General features: G+C 50.9%; 10 protein-coding genes; 4 read left to right on the forward strand and 6 right to left on the reverse strand.

Moving 5' to 3' along the window:
* Window positions 1–1014: 1014 nt before the first annotated feature.
* On the reverse strand, window positions 1015–11398 carry CHC_T00003350001 (hypothetical protein). XM_005714408.1 is given in 4 exon segments: window positions 1015–1472; window positions 1473–1532; window positions 1742–11201; window positions 11349–11398. 3 exon segments carry the CDS (start codon window positions 11396–11398, stop codon window positions 1473–1475), a joined length of 9570 nt encoding a protein of 3189 aa, XP_005714465.1. The 3' UTR covers window positions 1015–1472.
* A 1000-nt stretch (window positions 11399–12398) lies between these two features.
* CHC_T00003351001 (hypothetical protein) lies at window positions 12399–12947 on the forward strand. The gene has a single exon (XM_005714409.1). The coding sequence runs from the start codon at window positions 12399–12401 to the stop codon at window positions 12945–12947; it is 549 nt and encodes a 182-aa protein (XP_005714466.1).
* A 10-nt stretch (window positions 12948–12957) lies between these two features.
* On the reverse strand, window positions 12958–13650 carry CHC_T00003352001 (hypothetical protein). The gene has a single exon (XM_005714410.1). It carries the CDS (start codon window positions 13648–13650, stop codon window positions 12958–12960), a length of 693 nt encoding a protein of 230 aa, XP_005714467.1.
* Window positions 13651–14424: 774 nt separating this feature from the next.
* On the forward strand, window positions 14425–15441 carry CHC_T00003353001 (hypothetical protein). Its single transcript, XM_005714411.1, has one exon. It carries the CDS (start codon window positions 14425–14427, stop codon window positions 15439–15441), a length of 1017 nt encoding a protein of 338 aa, XP_005714468.1.
* A 26-nt stretch (window positions 15442–15467) lies between these two features.
* On the reverse strand, window positions 15468–15893 carry CHC_T00003354001 (hypothetical protein). The gene has a single exon (XM_005714412.1). The coding sequence runs from the start codon at window positions 15891–15893 to the stop codon at window positions 15468–15470; it is 426 nt and encodes a 141-aa protein (XP_005714469.1).
* Window positions 15894–15933: 40 nt separating this feature from the next.
* CHC_T00003355001 (hypothetical protein) lies at window positions 15934–16494 on the reverse strand. The gene has a single exon (XM_005714413.1). It carries the CDS (start codon window positions 16492–16494, stop codon window positions 15934–15936), a length of 561 nt encoding a protein of 186 aa, XP_005714470.1.
* Window positions 16495–16534: 40 nt separating this feature from the next.
* On the reverse strand, window positions 16535–17238 carry CHC_T00003356001 (hypothetical protein). XM_005714414.1 is given in 4 exon segments: window positions 16535–16546; window positions 16547–16602; window positions 16715–17141; window positions 17142–17238. 2 exon segments carry the CDS (start codon window positions 17139–17141, stop codon window positions 16547–16549), a joined length of 483 nt encoding a protein of 160 aa, XP_005714471.1. The 5' UTR covers window positions 17142–17238; the 3' UTR covers window positions 16535–16546.
* A 1898-nt stretch (window positions 17239–19136) lies between these two features.
* On the reverse strand, window positions 19137–21571 carry CHC_T00008305001 (signal recognition particle recognition component SRP54). XM_005714415.1 is given in 2 exon segments: window positions 19137–20092; window positions 20093–21571. The coding sequence occupies 1 exon segment, from the start codon at window positions 21569–21571 to the stop codon at window positions 20093–20095; it is 1479 nt and encodes a 492-aa protein (XP_005714472.1). The 3' UTR covers window positions 19137–20092.
* A 750-nt stretch (window positions 21572–22321) lies between these two features.
* CHC_T00003357001 (hypothetical protein) lies at window positions 22322–24394 on the forward strand. XM_005714416.1 is given in 2 exon segments: window positions 22322–23353; window positions 23354–24394. 1 exon segment carries the CDS (start codon window positions 22322–22324, stop codon window positions 23351–23353), a length of 1032 nt encoding a protein of 343 aa, XP_005714473.1. The 3' UTR covers window positions 23354–24394.
* An 11-nt stretch (window positions 24395–24405) lies between these two features.
* Window positions 24406–24540, forward strand: CHC_T00003358001 (hypothetical protein). Its single transcript, XM_005714417.1, has one exon. The coding sequence runs from the start codon at window positions 24406–24408 to the stop codon at window positions 24538–24540; it is 135 nt and encodes a 44-aa protein (XP_005714474.1).
* The last annotated feature ends 22 nt before the right edge of the window (window positions 24541–24562 follow it).

Consider the following 24562-nt stretch of genomic DNA (forward strand, 5'->3'; position numbering starts at 1 on the left):
AATGGCTCCCAGGCTATCTTGGTTCACTTAGAGGGTGGCAAAGACTCCTTGGGGTTGTACATCGACCACGATCATGGGGGCGTAGCTTCGTCTTCTGGTCGTCTGATGGCTACTATGAATGTGTTTGTCTGAACACGTAAAAGTGAGAGCAGTGCCTTTTAGATCTCGCTAGCTAGATGCGGTGTGCTCGAAAGTTCCATCAACGGGGAGAATGCATGGCTTCTAGAACTCGTTTTCGAGCAAGCTATCGCGCCGTGACCTTAGATAAGATGCTTCGGCAGGGGTATGTTCACGGATGCTGATGTTGACCCCCAAACATGAGAGGTTGGGCGTACCTTTCCGAAAGGCATCGTGTTGGGCGAGCAAAAATCGAAATGGAAGAGTTATAAGGCTGTTGAAACGTTGTAGGACAGTGACCTTCAAAGTGAGAGATGTCAGGCTTTGTTGCAGCATAAGTAGAAGCATATGCTGCTATTGATTCTCCTCTTGGATAGAACGGGTCGTGAGCTGGTTGTCCCAACATCTGCTAGAAAGTCTTGACAGTCTTCAACTACAACGCATACAGAAGGCAAGAAAGCAAACTCTCGAAAAGAGAAGACGAAGTATATGTGCAATTACCTAAGGTAACGGGGTTTTCTTTTGCATCTATTGTAGAGAACTGCTGGATTTGAAACATGGCATTCTCCGGTCACTATTATACCCTTCCATTCGACATTAAGCTGGTCAAGAAAGCATTCCTTCGGGAGGTCAGCAGGTGCGATAAACCGCTAATCAAAACGAGTTTTCTTTCTTTTGAAGCCTTGTTTGAGCACAGGAGGGTAGGTACCAGACCTGTTGGAAAGAGAAACTCAGTTGTTAAGGGGAGACAGTTGCAATGGAATTGACTTTTTGCGTATCTGTTGTTTGTACTACGGACAAAACCGAGTTATGTCACTTCCTGTCGTTGTCAAGTCCCATGAAACGCGACAAAACAGAACAAGACTGACCATCTCATCATGACACCCCTATCGCTTGTGAGGCGCCACCGCTGTGCACCACCGTTGAAGCATTTATTTGCACTGTTCGTGTACAGGTACTTTAATACCGTAGCACTAAACCACATGTTACCTACCTTCACACTAATGCATCTATCCCTGATGGCAAGAAGTACGCACTACTCACACCTGCTTCTCCCCGTTAACTTCAATACTGCACATCCGACAACTAGAATAATCGTGTAGATGGGATAAAGAACGTCTCCGATATCCCGCATGCCCCACACCACGGCATCAAACGCGAAATCCAAATAGTAACAAACGTAAAGGCCGGCAAGCAGCCATGACACCATCCTTGCAACAAATGGCAGTTGCCGTTCGCGCCTCTCCAGAGCCCGTCCAAAAGTTCTTTCACAAGCTATGTAAACACTCCCCACGAGGCCGACCACTGCGAAAGCAAGTCTCACTGTATCCGAGTATGCCGCCAACACCGCCCACTCACTCCTGTTTCGAGACATCTGTTCGAACATCTTCCCCCCGTCGTGCACGAGGACCCAGCTGATGACAAAAAAGTGATGGAGAAATGCACAAGTAAGCATTACGGAACACACGAGTGAGCCTCGTCTCGCTTTGTCGCAAAGAAGAAACGCTACGAAAGGGAATATAGCCAACCCGCCGGTGTGGCGAGCAGCAGCTGTCCCCATATTATGCTGGGTGCCTCTTTCAAAAGCCTCGCTCATTGGTACTGACAAGTGCAGCAAACTAACCTTGAGAACTTGGAAGAATATCATGCCGAAAAAGGAGGTCACAGTCGCCATCCACCGTCTCCACAATGCATTTCTTGGACGATCCGTTTTAAAGCCCTCACTCGGACGTGGGGTGGCCGCTGTCTCCACATCTGCCTGTCCATCTACATTGGCTACCTCAACTTCGTCTCCCCGTACAGCAGTGGACACATCGCGTGGTGAGTCTATGGCCGTCGCATCTTCTGTGTCGCGCAACGGACATTCTCCTGCATTTGCGCCGACAGCCTTGCTGCCCTCCACTTCTTCAGCTCTGGTCCTGCCCTCTATTGTGATTTCTTCAACTGCGGTTCGCTCATACACCTTTTCGTTCTCAGAACCACTTGTTCTTCCCATTCCAGAATCGGGGGCGGCGTCCCTCACGTACAACGCAGACACGCTATCCACAGGTACTTCTGCGGTTTCATCCGCTCCCACCATCGCATGTGGTGCATCCCCTTTTGCAGTCACCAATGCGGTGCCAAGGGTCTCGGCACCATGATAGTTACTCTCCTGGATCATGCCTAGGCTAACAACGTGATCCGTTGCATCCAGAGCCGACCCATCAGCCGCATCTCCATCACTCGCCTCCTCATCTCCGTCAATGCGGACATCGTCAGAGGTAGACACATGGTAGATATTCTCTAACGAAGAGGTTCCTTCTCTACTACTCTCTGCGTCGACTTTCCCCGTTGGGGGCAATGGGATCTCGGCTGTGGCTTCCTTGTTTTGCCCCGCGACATTCTCGCCATCTGGCGGAAGCTCGCCAATTTCTCCTCTTTCAACCAGTTCTGCTTGTTCTTCTGAAAGAGGAGGCTGTGCCTCCCTTCGTGCGCTTTGGTCAATACACGAAACGCTTTCTTCACTTCTCTGCTCGAAAGCACCGGTCTTTGCCGCTTGAAGGCTCGCTTCCGCCGCCTCCCCAGACAAAGGTGAAGTCAATTCGTTCATTTCCTCAGCCACATGCGATGCAGTGAATTCACCGGTCCCTTCACCCGCATCGTTCTCTGCAACATGAGTTGTATCCACGTCCTGCGCTTCAGCTGTAGAAAAGGCTTGCTCACCATGTGGTTCCTCCACACGCGACATAACCACCTCATCAGTACATTGCAGACTACTCTCACCAGCATCAAGGGTTGTGGGCGTGCCTTCGCCTACGGCATTCTCGCCATGCAATGAATCACCTTCTTGAAGAGGTATTGCCTCGGTTTCTGTCCACACCTCATTGCTCTCTGAACGACAAGCCACATGCACAGATGCAGAGCCTCCGCCCACAGCTCCTTCAATACGTGTTGCAATTTCCTCTTCATGTGGTTCAACAACTGCATCGCACTCGTTAGAAGGAACGTCGCGCGCAATGAGAATCTCATTCCTCATACTTCCTGCGTCTCGAACGACGACATCTTTAGCATGTTCTTCCCTTGGAAGCGCAGGCAAATCCGGGGACTCCTCAGCTATACTTGTTCCATCAAAAATAGCAGCGTCCCTCTCGTGCGCCTCAAGTTCAAGGTTTGCGGTGCATGCGACGTCAGTAGTCTCCAAAGCTCGAGTAGTTGGCCAGGCGTTGATATCGTCATTCACATCTTCTGTGTATGCGGACTCAGCATTCTCGTCGTTGACCCCAGGATCAGTTTCCTCTTCGACTTCAGGCCCCTCTACAATCGGTGCCGCAGGCACAGAGATAGCTGCATCAGTCACAGCTTCGTCTTCCTGAGACACAGCTTCCTTCTCACTCGGATGAACCTCAGTGTCCTCTGCTACTGCAATGCTTTCGAGAGTCTGCGGTGGTATCGTAGGCGGTGTCCCCTCGAACAAAGGTGCTCCAACCCTGGTTGAAAAGTTTTCTTCTGTCCCTTCAAACTTAATTTCCTGTGTCGCTTGAACAAACTCCTCTGCTGGTACTTGAGGCAGAGCACGCACTTCTTCGCTCATCGCTTCACCAGAACGTATCTCAGTATTCGCATCACTAAAATTTGTGCTCTTTGCCAATTGATTGTTCTCAATAGCATCTGCAGGGTTACAATCTGAACTGTGTCCTTCTGATTTGATGTTCTTCGCGTCGGTGTTTCTATCTTCCTGGACATCTTCATCTTCGTTTGACGCCACATTGCTGGTCTGTACGTCAAAAGGCAGCCCTTCATTTGTTGCTTCGTGCAACAGTCGGGGCTGGAGCCTCTCCACAGGCACGACAATTTCTTCTTGATCTTCAATCTTTTCCCGTAGTGCTTCCGTATCTTGGGCAGCAGAAGTTTGCATAACGTAGCTACCCTCGACAGTTGGCGCAGTTGGCGCAGGAGCATTCTCATTGATTTCGGCCCCAGGTGCCTCTTCCGTCGTCTCAGCTTCCGCTTCTGCAGGGGAAGCATTTTCCCTTGCAGTGCTATCAGTTGCTGTAGTTGTTTCCTCCGCCCCAACACCGGGTTCATGAACCACAGTCAACAAGGGCATTGCAGATGTATCGTTTTTGGAAATCATCTCATCTGCAGTAGACAAGTATGGCTCGTCTACAGCGGCCTCCGCGATGACCTCTCCTGGACTTCCCCGTTCTTCGTAGACTTCTACGGCTTGTGCCTCAGCTAGGACGTTGGCCTCTCCTGGTTGAGGTCTATTCACGATTTTGTCCGCATCGCTCAGGGCGTCCTCTTCCGGCGTCTCACTTTCGAGAGCAATGTGGCCCGGGCTTACTTCAAAAATCTCTCGTTGCGACTCTGCGATTTCATCGTGCTTGCCCGCAGCCGTGTCGGCAATGGTCTCATCCTCATTCGCGGGGAGGGCGTCTTCCTCCTCATTTTCTTCGGCTGAGTCACCAGTCAGTGCATCTGCGTGACGCCGCCCGAACATATGACCGGGGTCTCCTCCAGCTGCAGGGACAGCACTTTCGTTCTCGCCTTTCCCGGCACGACCCCTTTGCGTTGCTTCAAAATTGCCTATTCCTTCTGAAGATATTGCACCCGTCCACTCCTCTTCCTTAACGGAGTCAACACTCGGCTGGTATCCAGATTCCATTATAGGCTGTTGGCTGACTCTCTCTTCGGTCGTTGCTGCAGAGGCCGCCTTACTCACTTGTTCGGAAACAGGCGCAAAATGACTTTCTCCAGCGTCGTTTTCGACGACGAGTGCCTTTTCCCGGGTCAATACCCCACTCTCTGCTTCATCTGTAGGAACAGTCTCTTGGCCTGTGAAGCGTCTTTTCACATTTGAAGTCGATATATTGCTAATAGGAGACACCGCAAGTGCAACACGATCTGCAGACTCAGCACGCATAGCGAGACCAACATGACGTACTTCGAAATCTTCGATCTTGTCAACAAGCGCAAAAGTGCTCTCTGTTTTGATGCTCGTGTTTCGCTCGCTCAACGAATTCACAGCGCCTGAAGCTGTTTTCACGGAGTGACTCATCTCACTGTCCCCCGTAATTGTAGTCGAACCCCCTTTCGCAGCAGCACCGACGGCAAACGTTCTTTCCCAATTTTTCTCATCCAATGTCATCTCGGTCTTGCGTCTCTCCGCAGATGTAGGAACAGAAGCATTGGGCTTATCCGAAACAAGCAACGGGGCTTCTCCCGCAAAAATAGCATGCTGACCTGTTTCAACTTCGAAGCTTTCTTCAGGGTTTGGGGCTAAAGTCGAATGTACGACTTCATCTCGGCCGACTTTCGAAGCATTCCTTGGAGCGTCAATTTCGTTCTCACGTATGCATGTGGCATCACCTTCTTCTCTTAGCGAGCTGTTGCTTGCATACGGAATTGTTAAAGTCTCATCGCGTTCAACCCCTCCACTACTCTCAGCCATTCTTCCTGATTCTTCTCCTATTGCCGGAATGGGCTCCACAGAGGCCCCCGGGGTATCATGGGTCTCAGCATCCTGATGGTTATCCTCCAAGATATCGACCTGGTTGGCAACTCCACCGATAGCCATGCTTCCAGCCTGCTCAATTGCTCCTATGTCATCACCGATTGTTACGCCTTGCGCACCAGTCTCACTGATATTGATGGGTACGTTGTCTCGAATCATGCCGCTTCCATCCCCTTCACTCGTCACCATTCTTACATCAGCTGCGCTGTCTACATGTTCTGAAACGTTACTGCCTTGTTCAGATTCCTTCGCTGCCACTTCGTCATCCATTACGCTTTCAGTTTCCGCACCCGCGGCTTCGTGGGATCCCACCAGCTCGTCGCCATGAGGCATGTGTGCCTCAGCCTTATTTTCTAGGGAGCTTACCACAGTGGCGGAATCAACATTGTTGCTGAGGTCGGCCTCTGTTGTATGCAGAACTGACTCGGCAGCCGCATCGCCATCACTCGCCTCCTCGTCTCCGTCAATGCGGACATCGTCAGAGGTAGACACATGGTAGCTATTCTCTAGCGAAGAGGTTCCTTCTCTGCCACTCTCTGCGTCGACTTTTCCCGTTGGGGGCAATGGGATCTCGGCTGTGGCTTCCTTGTTTTGCCCCGCGACATTCTCGCCATCTGGCGGAAGCTCGTCAATTTCTCCTCTTTCAACCAGTTCTGCTTGTTCTTCTGAAAGAGGAGGCTGTGCCTCCCTTCGTGCGCTATGGTCAATACACGAAACGCTTTCTTCACTTCTCTGCTCGGGCGCACCGTTCTCCTCAAGCGGTTGTGACTCTACCCATGCAACTAATTTATGGCTTTCCGCAAAAGCGGCTGAAGGCGTGGCTGAGGCCTCTTCGCTCGTATCTCCTTCACCCAGCGAGTCAGGGTTCTCGTTATGGGCTTCAGTTTTTAGTGCCCCTACCACTTGACCGCGTTCTTTACCAGAATCTGCAGGCGTTCCAGAAGCCTCCGGAATTGCAAATTCTGCATCATGTAGTGCAGCAGTCCTCTCAAGTAGTTCCGCTCCGGTTTCTGTTGTTGCTATAGCTTTTTCCTCGGCTAGAACTGCAGGCGTGTCTGGAGCTTCTTCAATCATAGCTTCGTCAGCAGAAGATGCATTGTTGCCCTCAAGTGGCTTGGTCCGTGTTTCTTCTCCGTCTTGACCGGTTTGCGTATCTGCACGTGCAGCTCGAGTCCAAGCCTGCTTTCTCAAGTCTTCGTCATCACGTGATGCAACATCCCTTGCAAGCAGTGCGGTTCCTTCCACTATTTGGTAGTTCTCTGTAGATGAGACCGTCGCTGCACTGGGAGTCTCCACCCCCACATCTTCCTCATTAACTGAAGAAAGATGCCCCACTTGCGGATCGGTCACAGCTTCCGCTACTACCTCATCACCCTTCGTGGGTGCATGTGTACCTGTAGCTAGTACATCCCCGCACACACTTTCTTCTCCACGCAACGTATCTTCCTTATGTCGCATTTCTGGTTCCGTTTCCGCTTCAACTTTCAAGTTCTCTTCTTGCGGATCTGGACACGTGGCCGGAGCCTCCTCACGTGCAGTCCTCTCAGCGTTCTCCTCATCTAGTGCTGTGGTCGCACTTTCTTCTGCTACTTCACCGACCTCCGTCGGTAGAAAAATAGGAGAAGCCGGCCCTTCCTCAGTTTGTAATTCTTCAAGTGGAGATGCGCTCTCCGCTTCTTGTGACTCGTTCTCGGTCTTCTGTGGAACATCATGATTCTTGGTACCAGGAATCAAAGAATTGCCCCAAGCCCCCTCGGCCAGACCCTTTTCGACGTGTGACACACCACTTTCCTCGAAAGATTCCGTCTCGGTTTCTTTTGCGGCTTCCACCTGGGGCTCCACAATTGCTATTGGATATGCAGCCGAAGCCTCCTGACTCCTTCCTTCTTCACCATGGGATGCAGATTCTTCGCTATACACCTCAGGCTGTGTTTTCGTTGCTTCTATATCGCTCTGCGTAGTTAGAACTGTTGGTGAAGTGGTGGCCGAAGCAACAAAGCGGTCTTCACTATGTGACGTTAAGGTCTCCTCAAGTGGTGCAGTCACAACGTCTTCCGTCACTTCATCGGCCTGTAATCCTGAAACTGAAGGGAAAGTTCGAGCCTCCTCTATTGTGCTTGCTGCACCGCAGGGCGACATATTTCTCATATCATGGTTTTGCGGTTCACCTGCCAGTGTCGTTTCATCACACGGCATATTTGGCACCGCTTGCGTCGCGAGAAACTCCTCACCCACGCTCCCTTCGCCGCGCAACAAAGTGCTGCCATCATGTACATCCTTTTCTGCTCGCTCCACCCATTTAGCGCCACATGCAAGAGAAGCGTTGTCGGGCAGAAAATCTCCAACACGCAACGCAATATTCTCGTGGGTTGTTTCGGTTCTACTTCGATTCGTCAAGTCCTCGTTTTCTGAAGCTGGAACTGCAGGTGTGGCCATATCGTCCATGGCCGTAGCTACCCCTGCTAACAATGCGAGACTGCCGTCATTGTCTCTAGACGCCGAGTCCTCTGCTTCATCAATGACCTCCGTGGGTTGAGCCACAGAACTAATATGTGCCTCTTCAATCGATTTTATCTCATGTCCCAATGCGATTTTCTCAAGACCAGTTCCAAAAGTAGTTGTACATGCCGCTTTCGCTCTCTCCATAGCTGGTGTTGGATGTATGGGCGCGGGCACAACTTCAATAGTTTGCAGCTCAGCGATTACATGACTAGGTTTAGGTCCTGTATCGTCTGCTAAACCATCGCTTTCCATGGTTAGGAGTGTTGGTGCCGACAAGGGGTCCGCAATCATATCTTCTTTGGCAAGGGACACATCATGCTCTTGACTTGCTTGCGGTGTTGGTTCCTGTCTCGCAATAGCACTCTCCGTAGAAGATAAAGTCGGCGTTGTTGCGATCCCTGTAGTCAAAGCTCCTTCACCTTGTAACACAATATTCTCGTCATTCGCTTCTGGTCCTGTGTTTTCTGACATCGCAAGAATCTGCGAAGCTGACAAAGCTGTTACAGACGAGCTGTTCTCAATCAGATATTCTTTCAGTTGCGACGCAATGCTTGTGGGAGGTACTTCAGGCATGGCGTCCTGTTTTATCTCAACAGCCTCTATAGTTGCTTCTGCATTTGCAGCATGTAGGCCTTCGCTGACAGACTCCAGAACCCGTAAAGCAACATCTTCACTGTTCGGTTGGACATTCTCTATGACCTGGTCATGCTCTGCAGCAGCGGCTCCGTCATGAATCACATCACTTCCTTCTAAGGCTGCAATCTCCCCTTCTGTGTTCAGATTACCCGGGACTAACTCATCGTCATGCAAGACCAGTTCCCTTTGCGATTCGGAAATAATGCTATGAACAGGCATTACACTGCCTTCGCCTCTCAAAGTTTCGGTCTCCCGGCTCATCGCGTCCATCAGGGCTTCTCGATCTAAATCTCCTACAACCTGAGAAGCCCTCTCTGCATCTGCTTCCGGATCGAGTGAATCTGCGTTTTCGTTGGCCTCGCTGGTGTTCGCAGGTACGTCTGTCATGGAATTTTCATGCACATCTATGACAGATATGTGCTCTTCTGCGTTCTCTGTGACAGAAGGGTCATCAACATTTGCCTCCACATCCTTATCGTCATTCACAGCTCTCATTACGATACGGATGTTGCCCGGTCCATTTTCGACTTCGGCTTCATCCGTTTCAACGTTCACGTCGGTTACTGCTGCTTCGAGTTCCTTATGTACCTCAGAGGGGTCTAAAACAGTAACAACTTGAGACTCAAGAGCCATCTCGACACGTTCACCAATCGTTTCGATCTGCTTGTCAATCTCAAGATCGACGAAGTCATCGCCCACATCGACAATGGCGAGGTTTTTTGGTCCAGATACTGTCGATGCTTCCGCGATGACCGAACTGTCGGCAATCTCCTTGTCTTCTACAGCATCTGCATCCCCAGCCTTTTGAACCGTTCCTTGACTCTCCATAACATTCGTGGCTTCTACAGCTTGCCCCGCAGTCCCGCAATCATACTTTTGCAAGGTATTTACTTGTCCACCTTCCGCATCCTTTTCAACTTGCAGTTCACACAAAAGAGGACTGTGAGAACCTTCCTGAACTTCTGTGGGGATTGAAGTTGTGCTTGCTTGCGTGGAATGTTCCTGTAGACGAATTTTGCGTTCTTCTACGGAGAAAGGGCCTTCGTCTAAGGCTTGACGGCCAATTGCGCCGTCCATTTCTTCCTCTGCAATACTGTTCTCCGTAATCACGCGATGGACTGACCTTGCATCGCCTCCCGATTGGTCTTCAGTCTCAGCACCATCCATGGTATCTACTGACGAATCCAGTGACAACTCCCCTTCGCCAGCGGATGCAGGATTGTTAGCTGTATGGGCATCGGCGTGTGGTTGGAGAATAGCTTTGAGCCTGTCGAATTCTTCGCTCATTTCACCCTGATTTCCGGCTATGACATCTTCATTCTCTTCCAGGGGCTGGGGAATGGCATTCAACACCGGTACCATCGAGGTCTCTATCGGGGGAGACCGTGATGCAAGGTCGCCAACGGCGATATCGTCGCAACTGGTTTCACTTTCTACGTAGGGAAATCCTTCTGCTAAACCGTCTAGTGTCATCGTCGCTCCAGTATCTGTGTTTAATACTGAATCATCCGCTTTGGTGAGAGCCTCAACGAGCTCTGTTTCGACTTGATCTAGCACAGGTGCATCCAGATTCTGACCCGACATTTCGTCGTCTTCAGTTGCTCCGAGAACGCGGACGCTTCCCGCAAAAGCATTTTCTTCGTTTGCAGCAACCCCTGGATTCGTTATCGGCTCCTGATCGTCAACAGAGCCACTGACCAATGCAGAATCTTCTTGACCCTCAGAATGCCGTCCTGCGAGTGTCGTGGCTGTCGTTGATTCCGTGGCACCGATCAAACTTGCTGCATTGACGCGTCCTTCAGCCACATTCCCGGCGTATGAGGATTCAAGAGGGACTTCGCTGCTAGCAGAGATGTGTGAATGGCCACGAACTACTCTGCACGTTTCCCCGTCTTCAAGACCTTCTTCGCTTTGCAGCAATTCACGCGGATCTGAAAAATGAGTGCAAACTTCTTTCATTTGGGCCACGCCGACGTCGGCTTCGATATTGCCATCTGAGGAATCAGTCAAGTCCAGCACGGGACTGCGTTCAATCTCCATTTTTGCATCTCGGTCGATTTCTGCACCCTGACTAGCTGCCCCATCGATAGATATGTGTTGAATCTTGGCTTCAAGCTTGTCCGCGTCACCAGCATCGGAATCCATTGCTACAGGTACAATCGTGGACGGGCGTGGATCAGGAACTACGTAAGGCGAATTAGCGACTTTGATTTCCGAGGAACCCAGCTGCTGGTGCTCAGAATTTCCTACGGCGATAATGTCGGCGGACTCTGGTTCTTCTTGTTCGAGAGTGACAGAAGCCTTGTGCAAGACGTCTTCATTCGGGACGACTACAAGGCCATGCTGCATATCGCCCACGCTTTCAACGAGATCATCCGGCTCAATCGACACTGACTGATCCCCGGGAACAGGAACTTCACTTGGTTCGGGCTCCATGTCGTGAAGGATTGGACTTCGCTAACCTCGACCACTGCCGGCAGTTCACTCGGTTTCGGGATAGCCGCTCTGCTCTAGCACAAGAAAACCGATCAAAGATACTGCAGAGTCCGTTGCTACACATGCCGGAACATGCTGCTGGAGGGTGCAGGGTATTCGTCACATAGCGTGGCGCATTCCAATGGCACTGGTGCTTTGTTTCAAACGCGGCATGGAATTCTGGGTCAGCTGTTTACGGGCTACCACAACTTTCTATCTGAAATGAAACATAACACGAGAAGAGCTGTCGTGTATCCGTGTCCCATGGTGGAAATATCCAGCGAGGCTGGCAATGGATATAGCTAGAGCTTAAAGCTGGTAGGGGCAGACGAGAACAAGCAAGTGGGGTACGTACGGTACTGGTTTGTCCGATTTTCGAGCGCAAAAAGGGGCTTACGGAAACACATGGGATCAAGCGTGGCCGCATCCAATGATGAATTATTGGAAATAGCTTTCGACAGAACGTTGTTGCCTCCACGAAGTGTGTTCATCGGTGCCGCACCTCACTCATTTCGGAAGGACTCCGCCTCGTGGCCTCCCGCGCGCCACTTACCGTGCAGGTTCCATCCAAACACCTCTTCCAGCAATATCTGCCTTCGACATCGACCGACCCTCCATACCACCACGTGCCTTTCGAAGCATTAGCTCGAGAATTCACTGCCATCACTGCGACCTGCTTCTCAGAATGAGCCAGTTTGACTTCTTATCCGCCATACAGACAATATCGGTGGCATCCACACGGATCCTCCCTCCATTGCTGTCATCGCCGTCATTAGCTGACATCGCAGATACAGCCATCGCGCTCAACCCGATCGTAACATCATTCTGGCTTACCCATATCCTCATCTTTTTGCAAATTGTCCTTTCCATCTTGTCGAGATCCTACGCCTGGAATGACCGCTTCTGGCCCTTTATACCACCAATTCTCTCCCTCGTCTTCACTCTCCACGCTCCGATTAGCTCTGATCGACGCACAGATTCACATGTTGATCCACGCCTATCCCTAATGAGCGGCCTTCTCATTATCTGGGGCAGCCGACTCACGGCAAATGCCATGCGTAGGGGCTACTACTCACCTGGCTTTTTAGATTATCGCTATACTTGGCTACAGGCTAATGTTCTCCGAATCAAGTTCCTCTTCAACATCGCCTACTGCGTCACCATTTGTGGCTACATGACAATCATTCTAGCAATGGTCTCCTCGCCCCTATATTTCGCATGGGTCTCGCGCGGACCGACAACACCGCTCTCATGGCTTGATGCATTTGCCGCGGCTGGCATGATGAGCTGCATCGTCCTGGCCACAGCAGCAGATAATCAACAATGGACCTTTCAGTGTCGAAAAGCAAAGTGGCTTTCTCTGTCCTCTGAGGACCGCAGAAAGAAAGGCATGCCGGCTAGCTTTCCCGAGGCACAGGATGGTTTTCGGCAGACGGGACTCTTCGCATGGTCACGTCACCCCAACTACTTTGGTGAAATTACCGGCTGGTGGTTCTTCTATCTTTTCTCGGTGGCCGCCAGCAAACGCATTCTCAACTGGACGATCATGGGGCCTGTGGTGTATACTATCCTTTTCCAAATCACGACCCCACTCGCGGAGTACATCTCGTCTGAAAAATATCCCTCATACCGTGATTACCAAAACCGTGTTTCCAGGCTCATTCCGTCCCCGTTCTCGCGACCAATATCGAGAGCCATTTCCCAAGAGAAGAAAGAGAAGTAATCTGCGGGGATTATTGGTTCGAAAGGCGCTCACAAAACGTATGCACGGCCCTTGCTGCCGGTCTGCCGAACCGCTGCAAAAGAAGGTGCGGGCCATCAGGCACGCGCTCCCAAAGGATATCCGGCCGCGCCTCACGCATTCGCTCCGCTGCTTCGTTTGCGACAATTGCGTCAGCTTCACCGCGAAGGTACAAGGTGCTTTCTCCTGGCAGAAGGTCAGGGCAGCGCCATGTGGACCACGAGTCATGGGCCAAACAGATGTCCAGACGCTGTCTCATAACACGCGGCTCCACTTTGGCGCCAGCGGCTTGCACAATATGCATGCCTGAACCGCCAGCACCCAGGAACATTCGGCTGACCATCCACGGCGGGGGTTGTCGCTCGAAAAAGTTAGCAGGCACTTGCAGTCGCCCGTTGTGTATCCAGGATGGACCGGGTGGCGACGCAAACGCGTTAACAAAGACCTGACCGATCATTTGGCCAGGGGTGTGATGATGCGCAAGATTCATGCCAACGTGACCGGAGAAGCTTTGACTGACGACGACATAGCCGCGTGAGTCATTCCTGAGAAGGGAAAGGTATTGCGTGGAGACAAAGTCGGCAAGCTCAGGTACAGATAATTCCTCGTCCTCTGGGTACTGGACCCCAATCACCCGTTTTATGTCGTTGTCGCTGCAGATAGCATTTCGAAAGCTGTTTAACATCAACTCACTTCCATCCATGCCTGTTCGATATTAAAGGGTTGGCGTAGTTAGTTCACAAAGCATGCAGAATTGCATTTGCGTTGCATGCAGGAGTTGAGGTAACAGTTGGCTACATACCTGGCAATACGACAACGCGAGGTTTTGAGGAAGTATCGAGCAGGGCTGATTTTGTTCCGCATCGGTTTCTTTGTTGCGACAACTTTCGTCTAGTTCTTACAAGACTTAACGGCGGTACAAAATTACTTACAGGCCGCATCGACATCAGATAAGATAAAAATGCGAGCCAAGCCGAAGCAACTGCAGAAGTGCTGCACGAGATATCCCTCGACTGTAGAGGGGGAAAGCGTGGCCCGACTCTCTCCTGGTTTTTCTTCGTGGCTATTCCATCTCCGAGGACGTACGCAATCTCTTAAATGGGACGCTCAACGAATAAAGAGGGCAGTTGGCTTCCAAGCGAAAGCCTCTGCTATGGTGAACCTACTCGAGGGTTTAGGGATTGTCGGAATTGCGGGAGGTTGGAGCTCAAACCGCCGGCGTGACACATTTATACACGTGTAGATGGAGACTGAGCGATCCTGAACAATTGTTTTAATATTTTTGACATTTCTCACCCGTTCAACCCCGATCCCAACGACATTGGATGATCCAAGGGGCACCACGTCATCGGCTCATGAGGACGGAACAGTCAACCACAACTCGGCGAGACCTCTCTTCTTGCTCCCCAAGACAAACCTCAAGCCTGTCTACAGCCAATCCCACCGCAAGCCATTCCAGATGCCGATCGCAAATTCCGTTGTGGCCTTCAGCCTTGCTCCCGCTCTAGCCTCACCGACTCAGCGCTTCAACCCGCGACTCGCAACCTCTTCCTTTACTTCCCCCCAGTTACAGCGCAGTCCCGATCGCGCCCGGTCCACGCAAAGAAGAGCAGTGCTGGTAACAATCCAGATGGCGGTTGATCTCGCCGTAATGGTGAATGGCGTGCCAGGTAACATGGCCGCTGCTACTGCGGAGGAAGTCGTACGTCGCGGCTTGGTTTTGGCGGACGAAGCGTTAACGGGTCCCGGCGTTGCAAACTCGCATTTCGAGGCTGGCGGTTCAAAGGTATCATTATCGACTCCCGAAGATCATACTGCGTGTCTCAAGAGGATGAAAGACAAATATCCTCGCCTTATTGTGGTGGATTACACCCATCCCTCCGCCGCTAATCCAAACGTAGAAAACTACGCAAAGGCGGGCTTGAGTTTTGTTATCGGTACTACAGGTGGCAATGTAGACGATATGAAGAAAGCTGTGGACAAGTCTAGCGACGTTTACGCTGTGATTGCACCCAATATGGGGAAACAGATAGTCGCCTTCCAGGCCATGATGGATATGATGGCCAACGAGTTCCCAGGTGCCTTCAAAGGTTACAAGATAACGGTTAAAGAATCTCACCAAGCAACAAAGGCCGATACCTCTGGCACTGCAAAAGCTGTCGTTAATTCATTCTCCCGCTTGGGGTTGGATTTCGATGTAGAAGATATTGAAAAAGTACGGGAGGCGTCCCGATCCATGCGCGAGATGCAGGTTCCTGAGGAGTATATCACAGCTGGCCATGCATTTCACACCTACCACTTGACCAGCCCAGATGGTTCCGTCAATTTCGAATTTCAGCATAACGTTTGCGGACGGGGAGTGTACGCGGCCGGAACTGTAGATGCCGTTCAGTTCTTGGACAAGCAAAAAGAGAAGGGAGATTCAACCCGTCTCTTCAACATGATTGATATTCTCAGGATTGGCGGAATGTCGTAATTGCCCTACTTTCCTTCTACCTGTCCTCAGTCGTTATCGAAGAAAATGTCCATGATTGAACCGATTAAGCCACGCCCCCCCTCTCCGTCACCATCAGCTATGCCACCTAAGTCGCTGCTGAATCCCTCGTCATCGCCTGACCAAGCGCTGTCATCTGCAAAAGGTTCCTGGAAGCCGTGATCAGGCTCCTCGAACGTCGCCCACTCCGAGCCTTCCCCTGATGGTCCATCGTCGTTGGTTGGTTGTGAGAATCCGCTATCACCCTGCGGCGGAAAAGATTCTTCCTCGTTCAGTGGCACGGCGTATGGATCGGGATCCGCACTGCCTTCATCTGCCTCTCCCCTTTGTGATAGAACGTCAGCCCCGACGGCAGCCCCTGCCCCACCAGCGCCAGGGGCCCCTGGTGCTGGACTGGCTCCACCGCCTGGGACAGCCATAAGACCTGGGTGCATGGGGCCCCGACTGTGCAAGCTGAAGTAATCTGTTAATACGTCAGGAAAGCGCAACCATTCGCGCACATGCGGAAAAGAAAAATAAACATGGCGGTAACAAACAGTTAGTATCGATGAGTCTTACTTCGACAATGAGAGACAAAGCCGCTTGAACGTCAAGCCATCCACTTGATTTTTTTGAAAGAAACATACCAAAGTCAATAGCAAGCGCCGCAGCCAGAACAACAGCCCGTTCACGCTGCCCCATTTTGGTATCACTGTACTCTTCTTGACCGAGGTTAATCGTGTTCGCATCATTCACAAGATTAGCGTCATGGCTCAGCCCATATGAAGGATCCATTCGCAAGACATACTGCCTCGCATCTGTGAAGAGCTCCCTCGCAAACCCAGTGAAATCTTTGTTAACAGAGGCCATCTTTTTCCCATCCATATCTCGCATGTCAAAGTCAACAGCAAGAAATCCTGAATTGACCTCCGCGAACTGCTCTTTCTGGACGTAAAGAGAATATCGACGTCTCCACATATGCCAGTTCATGTTCACCTCCCCAATGCGTTCGCCCTCTGGTGTTTCTACATGGACTGAAGAAGAAACCAGGAACATTGGCCTCCGAACGATAAATATTTCCTGCTGGTTCTTGTCGAAAACTGTCGCTTTAAATGGGCGACGAGTCTTGAGAATATTTCTGGTTATTGCACGCCCAACAGATTGCTTTTGTTGAAGATGGAAACAAAAAGTTGCAAGTTAGGATTGACTTTTTGTGACAATCCACATGCACATCACAAAGGCATGGGCCGCACAGGTTGGTACAAGAAAATGATACTTACCTCAGCGAGGTACCCGACCACTTGCCCCCCAGGGGCTGCTCGGATTGTGTATTTATTTGCTTGCTCGAAGCCAACGAGAATATTTGCCCATTCATATTCTCGTGTTACTACTAGAGCCGGCGGAGAAAGCACGAGATCGCGTCCAGAGAGCTCTTCAATAGCAGATGGTTTTGACACTTCAGATGCAGTCGCAGTGCCTGTTTGTCGCTTTTGGCCAATCGCCGTCTCCTGTCGCCACCTCCGTCGTTCGCAAGTCAAGAAAGATATGCGATCATGAGAGAGAGAAGTGAGTCCGCGGGAGCGACATGTCGTAAGAAATTGAAATACAGAGGGCTGCCATGTCCTGGAAACTGAAGAATGCCGTGTCGCCAGTAGACGTGGGACTAGACGCTTCACCCCCCGTGCGACCCGCCGTGTGACCATGTAGACCACCAGTACGATTCCACCTGAGTATGGTTTCAGGTCAGTCTTTCAGATGAGGTGACAAGGCAAGACGCATTGAGTTGACGCCTGCTCTTCCTGCGGGTTCTTAGAATGCAACGCCTAGGTGCGTGGGGTTTGCATGCTCTACAAGTATGTTGGTTGAGCAGATTGCACAGGCCCGTAGGGCGTATTACTGTACATCAGACATGGGGCACACATCTTGCGAAAGATAGACTGTTTACGTGTACACCTGGACATGGGGCAACATGAAATTTATTTTCGCATTTTTTTGGGCAGGTCTTTACAAAATGGCGTAAAGCTTCGTGCGTACGATACGCGCGATGGTGCTGTCGATGACAGGGAGTAGTGTGTTTGGCAAGCAGATATTGTCCAAATGCTTAATGGTACCTAACTTTGACAACAACTAGGAGTCTCCCTACTGTACATGCTCGCAAGACCAAATTGAAAAAGGTCTGCAATGTAAGTGAGTACATACAGTCGAAAGTTTTATCAATACGTTTTTTTTTTTTGTCATCACTTCAAGAGGAGACAGCAGTGTTTAGAGTCTTCAAAATGCTCTAAGCCCAACTTTGCGTCCACGCGAGACCAGAGGACGTCATAGTTTATGCACGATTCCATTCCAGTCTGCATCATTTGCAATTGCAATACATTCTGCACCGTATCTCGAGATAACACACTCCTTCCCCCCACACTTCCGCAGGTATAGGTATAAAACACTCGCCAAATTTGGCGGGGAAAAGAAAAGTCTCTGCTGAAGCAGGACATCATGGCTATTTTATGACATAGCAAAAGACAACTTCTTTTTTGCAGCGCAGCGCACCAACTTCAGAGGTCCGACAGATGCAGTTTTGGTCCCACTATTCTTGTGTCGGACAAGAGTATGGACAACCGATAATGGTGGTGATTTCTTCTTCATGTAATCGACAAAAGCGTTTCCTGTCATAACTTGATGCTGCAGAAAAAGAATAGAATCTGGAGCACAAAATATGGTCATCTTGTGGACGTGCGTCTCGTATCATCTCTCGAAGTCAGTTCATGTGCAATACTGTATACTCACTGGTATCGTTTAAACTTCAGCTGACTGAGCGCCAGACGTTAGGAACATGACTCACCCTCACCGCGGCGGTTGAGTTTATTGAAATATTGTGGTTTTATTTGTTTTGAGTTGATCATTTGCCGTGGCGCCTTTCAAAGAAAATGATTCGATGGAAGCGACACGAGCGGAACAACGATACGCGAGAGATATTTAATTATCCGCTATTATAACTCCTGTGGTAGAAACCGTCAGAAGCATTTTATAGAAACAACTTCTTCATTGATCGGTACCGTGTCTGGGTAATTGATGCAGTAAAAAAGGCACTGAAAGTTCACCCATCCACAATAAAGAATTTCGGAAGTACAGGAAAAAGTCCCTGGGTTCAAGGATGCCTGTGAAGTCCAGGAGGGATCGAGGAATATAGCGAAAATGTTCGACTTGCGTACGTAATACAACATCGCCCAGCCAATAAATAGGAGAAAATCCAAAAGATCGAGGACGTACAGTACGTGTAATGTACGTGTACAGTACGTGATCGATCGCACTCTTGAAGATTTCTCCGGCACTAAAAATAAACTGCAAAACGGTACGGCAAATGTGTAACTCTTATTTACCTTTGATGAACTAATAAGTAGAGACATAAATTTGCAGCGTCTTTTCGCGTGAGGAGCGATGCCTGTTGCTGATACGGGTCATTTTGTGTGGATCTGTATTCCTCACGTGACCTGAATCTGGATGACCACAGGCCTGTACGCAGGCTTGTACAGTACTGTTCAGTACAGCACATTCAAACATTAACACGTACACGGTTTCGCTTTAAAAGGACGTCCTCCTTCTTTTGTCAGTACTGTACAGTGAGTGATATCTTCGCCATCACGAAGTCGGTAGAAGCATATCCAAGCTAGACTAGGGCCGGTTTGTAAGGTCGGCTCAGGCTGTCGCAAACGTTTTTGTCTCTTTACCGGCTACAACACGTTTTTTCCCATGGAATTGCGACGCTTGTTAACTGCGGAAAGTCACACCAGGAGTACTGATTTGTTTGTATTGGCAGGACTATTGCGTTATATAGATCGCTCAGGATCAAAAAATTTAGCGTTTGACCTCCTACCTGTGTCCAAACGATTGACATCAACTTGACCTCAACGACAATTTTCAGAAGATTGGAACATCTGCGGTATTCTAGAAACAAGGAGTATCCCTAAATTTCGCGCATTTCCTTCCTGTATATACACACACGGGAAGGATATGAGTCCCACACGAAAAACCTCAGGCGGAAGACGTTCTGAGCAAAGCAATTCAAGTCGCGGTACCGCTTCATCAGCCGGTGCGGGATTGACAAGACCAGCTGGCAAAGATCCACAGAAGCATAGGGATTTTGAAAACGTTGGTCAAGACTGTGGCGCCATCTCGATTTCCGAAAAATCCAAACTGCTTCGCGCCGAACGTAACCGTGAAGCTGCACACCGATCACGGACGAAGAACAAGATCCGGCAAAATAGATTAGAAGATGACACGAGGATGCAGTTAAAACTGAACGAAGAGCTCACGAACTTAATGGATGCTCTATTGGTAGGGACAGTTCCCTCCCAAGCTTCTGGGTATGCATCGAGAGGGGGAAAGGGGAGAGATCGAGGATAGCGATAAGGCTGAAAGAGAATAACCCCGAACGACGCTAATCACAATGCTTTTTGTGCCCCTTCCAACGCATCGCGATACTCTCAAAGGAATGTGCGGAAACAGGGTACATCCCCAATGGGGCGTTCACCACGCCCGTAACTCCGACAAACAGTGTTCGAACATTCAGATAAAAATCAAACTCCTTGTATGTCCATCTCAAAACTCCAAATATGTTATTTCTTCACAATCATGGGACATCACAGCTGCACGACACATGTTATCTTCCACCAAACCCAAGTGCGCCCAAACCCTTTCCGTCCATAGACTTGGACAACTCCTTCATCATTTTCTGCATACCCCCAGCCCCTCCAAATTGTGCCATCATCCTTGGATCCATAAATTGTTGGAACGTTTGAGACGTATTTCGCGAGAGCTGGTCAATGTTCATATTCTTTTTGGACATCTTGCCCACCTTCCCTACAACCTTCGAGAATCTCTTGTATTCCATGAGTAGCTCCTCAACTTCTTGCGGATGTCGACCACATCCCCGGGCAATGCGCTCTTTCCGGCTCTGAGTGAAGTTCATTTTGGGGTTCTCCATCTCGTCTACTGTCATGGAATCCATGATGTGTTGGAATCGCTTAATTCGGACTGAACCGTCAACGCCCTTCGCGTTCTGCATCATTTCAGACATGCCCGGAAGCATTCCCATAACTTTGTTCAGTGGCCCCAGTTTGGCAAGGGAATCGAATTGATCGTACATGTCGCGTAAGGTGAAAATGCCCTCCGTAATGCGCTTCACCATTTCGACATTCTCATGCAAGCCAGCTTCTTTGATAGTATTCACCAAGCCTGACACATCACCCATACCCAGAAGTCTGCCAACGAAGTTTTGGGTATTAAATGGTTCAAATTCATCAATATGTTCGCCAGTCCCGATAAACGTAATCGGTGATTCCGTCGCTGACACGGCCGAAAGTGCACCACCACCTTTGGCATGACCATCAAGCTTGGTGATAATGACAGACCCAACTTTCACCTTGCTCTTAAAGGCTTGAGCCTGGTCATGGGCGGCTTGCCCAATAGCCGAATCCATGACGAAAATTATATCGTTCGGGTCCACGGCCTGTGCCATTTGTTCCATCTCCGCAAAAAGTGAATCCTCTTGCTTGTGCCTTCCCGATGTATCGACAATGATCAAGTCATATCCTTCGTTCCGGAAGCGATCAACGCCGTCAGCCGCAATCTTGACTGGGTCGGTCTCTGTGTACGAACCGTAAAACGGTACCTTTGCTTTCGTGGCACTCTGCTTGAGTTGATCAAAGGCACCTGCTCGGAAGGTATCTGCACATACTAGGCACGCCTTCCACCCCTTCCGTTGATGGTAATACGCATATTTGACGCAGGACGTAGTCTTTCCATTCCCCTGCAAGCCCACAAACATGACAACGTTCGGCTTCCCTCTCTTCATTTGCACTGGTTTAGTGCCTGGGTCAAGCATAGAGCATAGCTCATCGAAAACAGCCTTTTGAATCAGCTTTCGCTTGTTGACACCTGCAGCGAGCTCTTCGAGGTTGACGCGGTTAGTAACGTTCTTGCGCAGCTCTACGACGCTCTTAATGTTGACATCCGCCTCGAGCAGAGCGTGAGCGATTTCCTTAAGCATCTCCTTTAGGGCTTCCTCGTCGATGACAGTAGAGTTTGTCATTTTGCGCAGCGCGCCGGTGATCCGGCCGCCGAGACTTTCTAACACCATAGTGGTTTGGTGAGGCGCACGTGGCGCGAAAGCTTGGGTAGAGGGTCAGTGGCAAGGGGTTTAGGTGCAGCTGAAAGTTTGTGGAAATGCCACAATTGGGGGGAGAAGGATCGGACACCGAGTGAGCTCTGTTCTGCGAGGAACTGAATGGTGTGCACCGTCGAAAATGTCGGCTGAAACAGGTTTCTTGCAATCGCAGCCCGAGACAGGGACGTGAGCAAATGCGATAGAGACGTGTTTGAAGAAGTTGAGATGTGGCAGATAAGGACAGGGTGTGTAAGGTCAGTGGATGGTCACATGGACATGGTCGCAGGGGAACTGCAGGAGTGTCATTGTCTGTTTGCGAAAAAGCTCCTGCCGGACACGGGCAGCAGCGGTCAAATTGAACGGCAAAGATGATTGACCACCTTAATTCCATAAAAATTTCATGCATGGAGCTGAAAACGTGTTCATGTTGAACATATGTACTGTATGTACATACTGTATTAAGTCGCCAAGTTGTCCTCGTCGAGCTCCTGTTTGAGCCTGTGATCCTTTCCTCTTCCTCCTGCTTTGTGCGCACCGGTTATGTATATTACCTTCCTCTGTGACAGAATGTCCTTGAGGCTATATCTATGCTTGCAATTCATCCAGTCCCCATCACTATGAATTGAATCAGCGATCTGAGCCATTATAGCGGCTGATATCCAAGCCTTGCTAAGTCGCTCGCACACCTTTGCAACCCTTTGACATCAACCACTGACCTTCACGATGCAGGCTATAACTATAATCCCCAACCCTTCCGGCGCCCGTTCCCTCTCCCTAACTTCTACTTACCCAATCCCTCAACCCGCCCCCCACGAAGCCCTAATCCGGATCCAGCTGGCGGGTATTTGCGGCACGGACCTGGAGATGCTCTCCGGTTACAAGCCTCTACACGCCCCTCAAGTCCTGGGCCACGAGTTCGTGGGGGTTATTGAATCATATGGGGCCGCAGTCGATCGCTTGCTCCAGCTCCCTCGCGGCACGCGCGTCGTCGCGGAGATCAACTGCGTGGCGCACGAGTCGCCCTCGCGCCTGGCTTCCGAGCGGGCGCACGACCCTGACCGGACGGCGCTCGGCATCTTCGGGCGGCCCGGAGCGTTTGCCGAGCTCGTGACGGTACCGGCAATCAATGTGCACAAGGTACCGGACGAAGTACCAGACGAGATGGCGGTGTTTGCAGAGCCGCTCGCGGCGGCGTGCCAGGTCCTGCACCAGACGAATCCAGCAAGGGACGAGCCGGTCGCAGTGTTAGGGGCGGGGAGGCTGGGGTGGCTCGTGGCTGGGATGCTGGCGGTGTGCGGGTATCAGCCGGTTATGATGGCACGGAAGCAGACGGATGATGTACGGATGGCGAAGACGGAAAAGCTGAGCAAGGAATTCGGAGTGAGGTTGGAATTGGTCGGGGAGGGACTGGGGGACGGGGAGGCGAAGTTTCCAGTGGTGGTGGATTGCACCGGCGCGTCTAGTGGGCTGGCGCTGGCTTTGCAGATGGTGAAGCCGCGCGGTACTATCGTGCTGAAAAGCACGACGGCAGCGGGGAGTGAGGAGACGGTGGATCTCACGCCGTTGGTGGTCAATGAGGTTACGTTGCTAGGGAGTAGGTGCGGGCCGTTTCCAGTCGCGCTGAATTTGATGGAGAGCGGGAGCTTTGATCCGAGGCTGCTGATCGAGGAAGTGTACAGTATGAGCGACGCGGACAAGGCGTTCCGACGGGCGGGCGAGAGGGGAGTGCTGAAGGTGCTTTTCCGAATGTCGTGATGTGCGGCAGGGAAGAGCATCCACTTCACAGGCGCCAAGGACTGCGCCGCGAATTTGCTCTGATTGCCTTGATACCTTGCACGTCTTGCTTAAACTCTCTATGCATTTTGTGGTTTTATTGTCAACTTAATACCAAATACGGTACAGCACTGGATTTACTGCGTCGTATGCTCAAGCCACTGACGTTGCCGGTGCCTCTCCGAACAAGCTGTGCGCAAATGTGACCGCAGGGAATTAATGGGAGGGGTCTGCTCTGGTCATGCATGTGGTATCATAGTATCCCGCCAGGAAGAAGACCTTCGACAAATAGTGCCAGGTGTCACGATCTGATTCGATAACGATGCTGAGCTGCTAGTTCGGAGCTCGTGAGCAGCTCCCTACATATGCCTGCGGATACAGATTTGGAAAACCCTTCTCGCCTCGCATCCCTGCCGCAATCACTCGTGCCAAGCGCTGCCACACCTTCCGTTTCCCACTCTGCCAGCACGCCACCAGCGCTCCGGCAACCTCTCACTTCCGTACGACGTTCAGAGACAAACTGCAAGCGAAAATGTTCGGACTAGCAGCAGTAGCGTCCGGTGCCTGCGCGGCTCCGGTGCTCTTGAAAGCGGCCGGCGAGGCGCACCGCGCCTTGGTATTGCGGAGCAACATCCTCGCTCGCCAGGGCGTGTCTGTACCCGAGGACGCCGGCAATGGGGCCAAACTCGCCCGCCAGCGTGCCGCGGGCGTTTCAGGGGGTGTGAAAAGTAAGGAGCCCGCCTACATGGGCAAGGTGCCCTCACGAAAGGTGTCGGGCGACCTGCGCAAAGACTATGAAGCCGGCGGCCTTGGAAACGCCACGTCCTCGCAGGGAAACCTCACCGATATCCTTTCGAAGGTGCCGAGAAAGACCCACGGTGATACCGAGTACAAGAGGATCAATCGCCCAGTGCCCACCAAGGCTCCCGGTTTCGGGAATCAGGCCTTTACGCCATAGTGGAGGTTGGGATAAGCGTTGCTGTAGCATTTCGTTTCGTCATAAAGCCTAGTCAGTCATACTTTCTACACAGTTTATGGTTTGGGTGAAATATGTGACCTTGGTGAGATGCGTATTAGCCGGTGATGGCAACAGCTTGTCGTTTGTGCAGTTGTCTCGGCGTATCGTTGTTCTTTTAAAGCTGAGCACATCAGCAGCAAAACTGTGCTAACGTTTCAGTGCAATACATAGAT

The sequence above is a fragment of the Chondrus crispus genome, genomic scaffold, assembly GCF_000350225.1.
Source record: "Chondrus crispus Stackhouse genomic scaffold, scaffold_186, whole genome shotgun sequence".
Lineage (NCBI taxonomy): Eukaryota > Rhodophyta > Florideophyceae > Gigartinales > Gigartinaceae > Chondrus > Chondrus crispus.

Excerpts from the sequence above, each read along its gene's own strand:
- CHC_T00003357001 (XM_005714416.1), top strand. The coding sequence starts at position 22,322 with ATGCAGGCTATAACTATAATCCCCAACCCTTCCGGCGCCCGTTCCCTC.
- CHC_T00003352001 (XM_005714410.1), bottom strand. The coding sequence starts at position 13,650 with ATGTTAAACAGCTTTCGAAATGCTATCTGCAGCGACAACGACATAAAA.
- CHC_T00003354001 (XM_005714412.1), bottom strand. The coding sequence starts at position 15,893 with ATGCACCCAGGTCTTATGGCTGTCCCAGGCGGTGGAGCCAGTCCAGCA.
- CHC_T00003350001 (XM_005714408.1), bottom strand. The coding sequence starts at position 11,398 with ATGCCGCGTTTGAAACAAAGCACCAGTGCCATTGGAATGCGCCACGCT. Across the intron at positions 11,202-11,348 it reads ATTGGAATGCGCCACGCTAT|TCCAATCCTTCACGACATGG; the intron begins GTGACGAATACC and ends AGGTTAGCGAAG. Across the intron at positions 1,533-1,741 it reads TATTCTTCCAAGTTCTCAAG|CTGGGTCCTCGTGCACGACG; the intron begins GTTAGTTTGCTG and ends TTTTGTCATCAG.
- CHC_T00003358001 (XM_005714417.1), top strand. The coding sequence starts at position 24,406 with ATGGTTTGGGTGAAATATGTGACCTTGGTGAGATGCGTATTAGCCGGT.
- CHC_T00003356001 (XM_005714414.1), bottom strand. The coding sequence starts at position 17,141 with ATGGTCACACGGCGGGTCGCACGGGGGGTGAAGCGTCTAGTCCCACGT. Across the intron at positions 16,603-16,714 it reads CGGGTACCTCGCTGAGGTAA|CAATCTGTTGGGCGTGCAAT; the intron begins GTATCATTTTCT and ends CTTCAACAAAAG.
- CHC_T00003351001 (XM_005714409.1), top strand. The coding sequence starts at position 12,399 with ATGACAATCATTCTAGCAATGGTCTCCTCGCCCCTATATTTCGCATGG.
- CHC_T00008305001 (XM_005714415.1), bottom strand. The coding sequence starts at position 21,571 with ATGGTGTTAGAAAGTCTCGGCGGCCGGATCACCGGCGCGCTGCGCAAA.
- CHC_T00003353001 (XM_005714411.1), top strand. The coding sequence starts at position 14,425 with ATGCCGATCGCAAATTCCGTTGTGGCCTTCAGCCTTGCTCCCGCTCTA.
- CHC_T00003355001 (XM_005714413.1), bottom strand. The coding sequence starts at position 16,494 with ATGTTCCTGGTTTCTTCTTCAGTCCATGTAGAAACACCAGAGGGCGAA.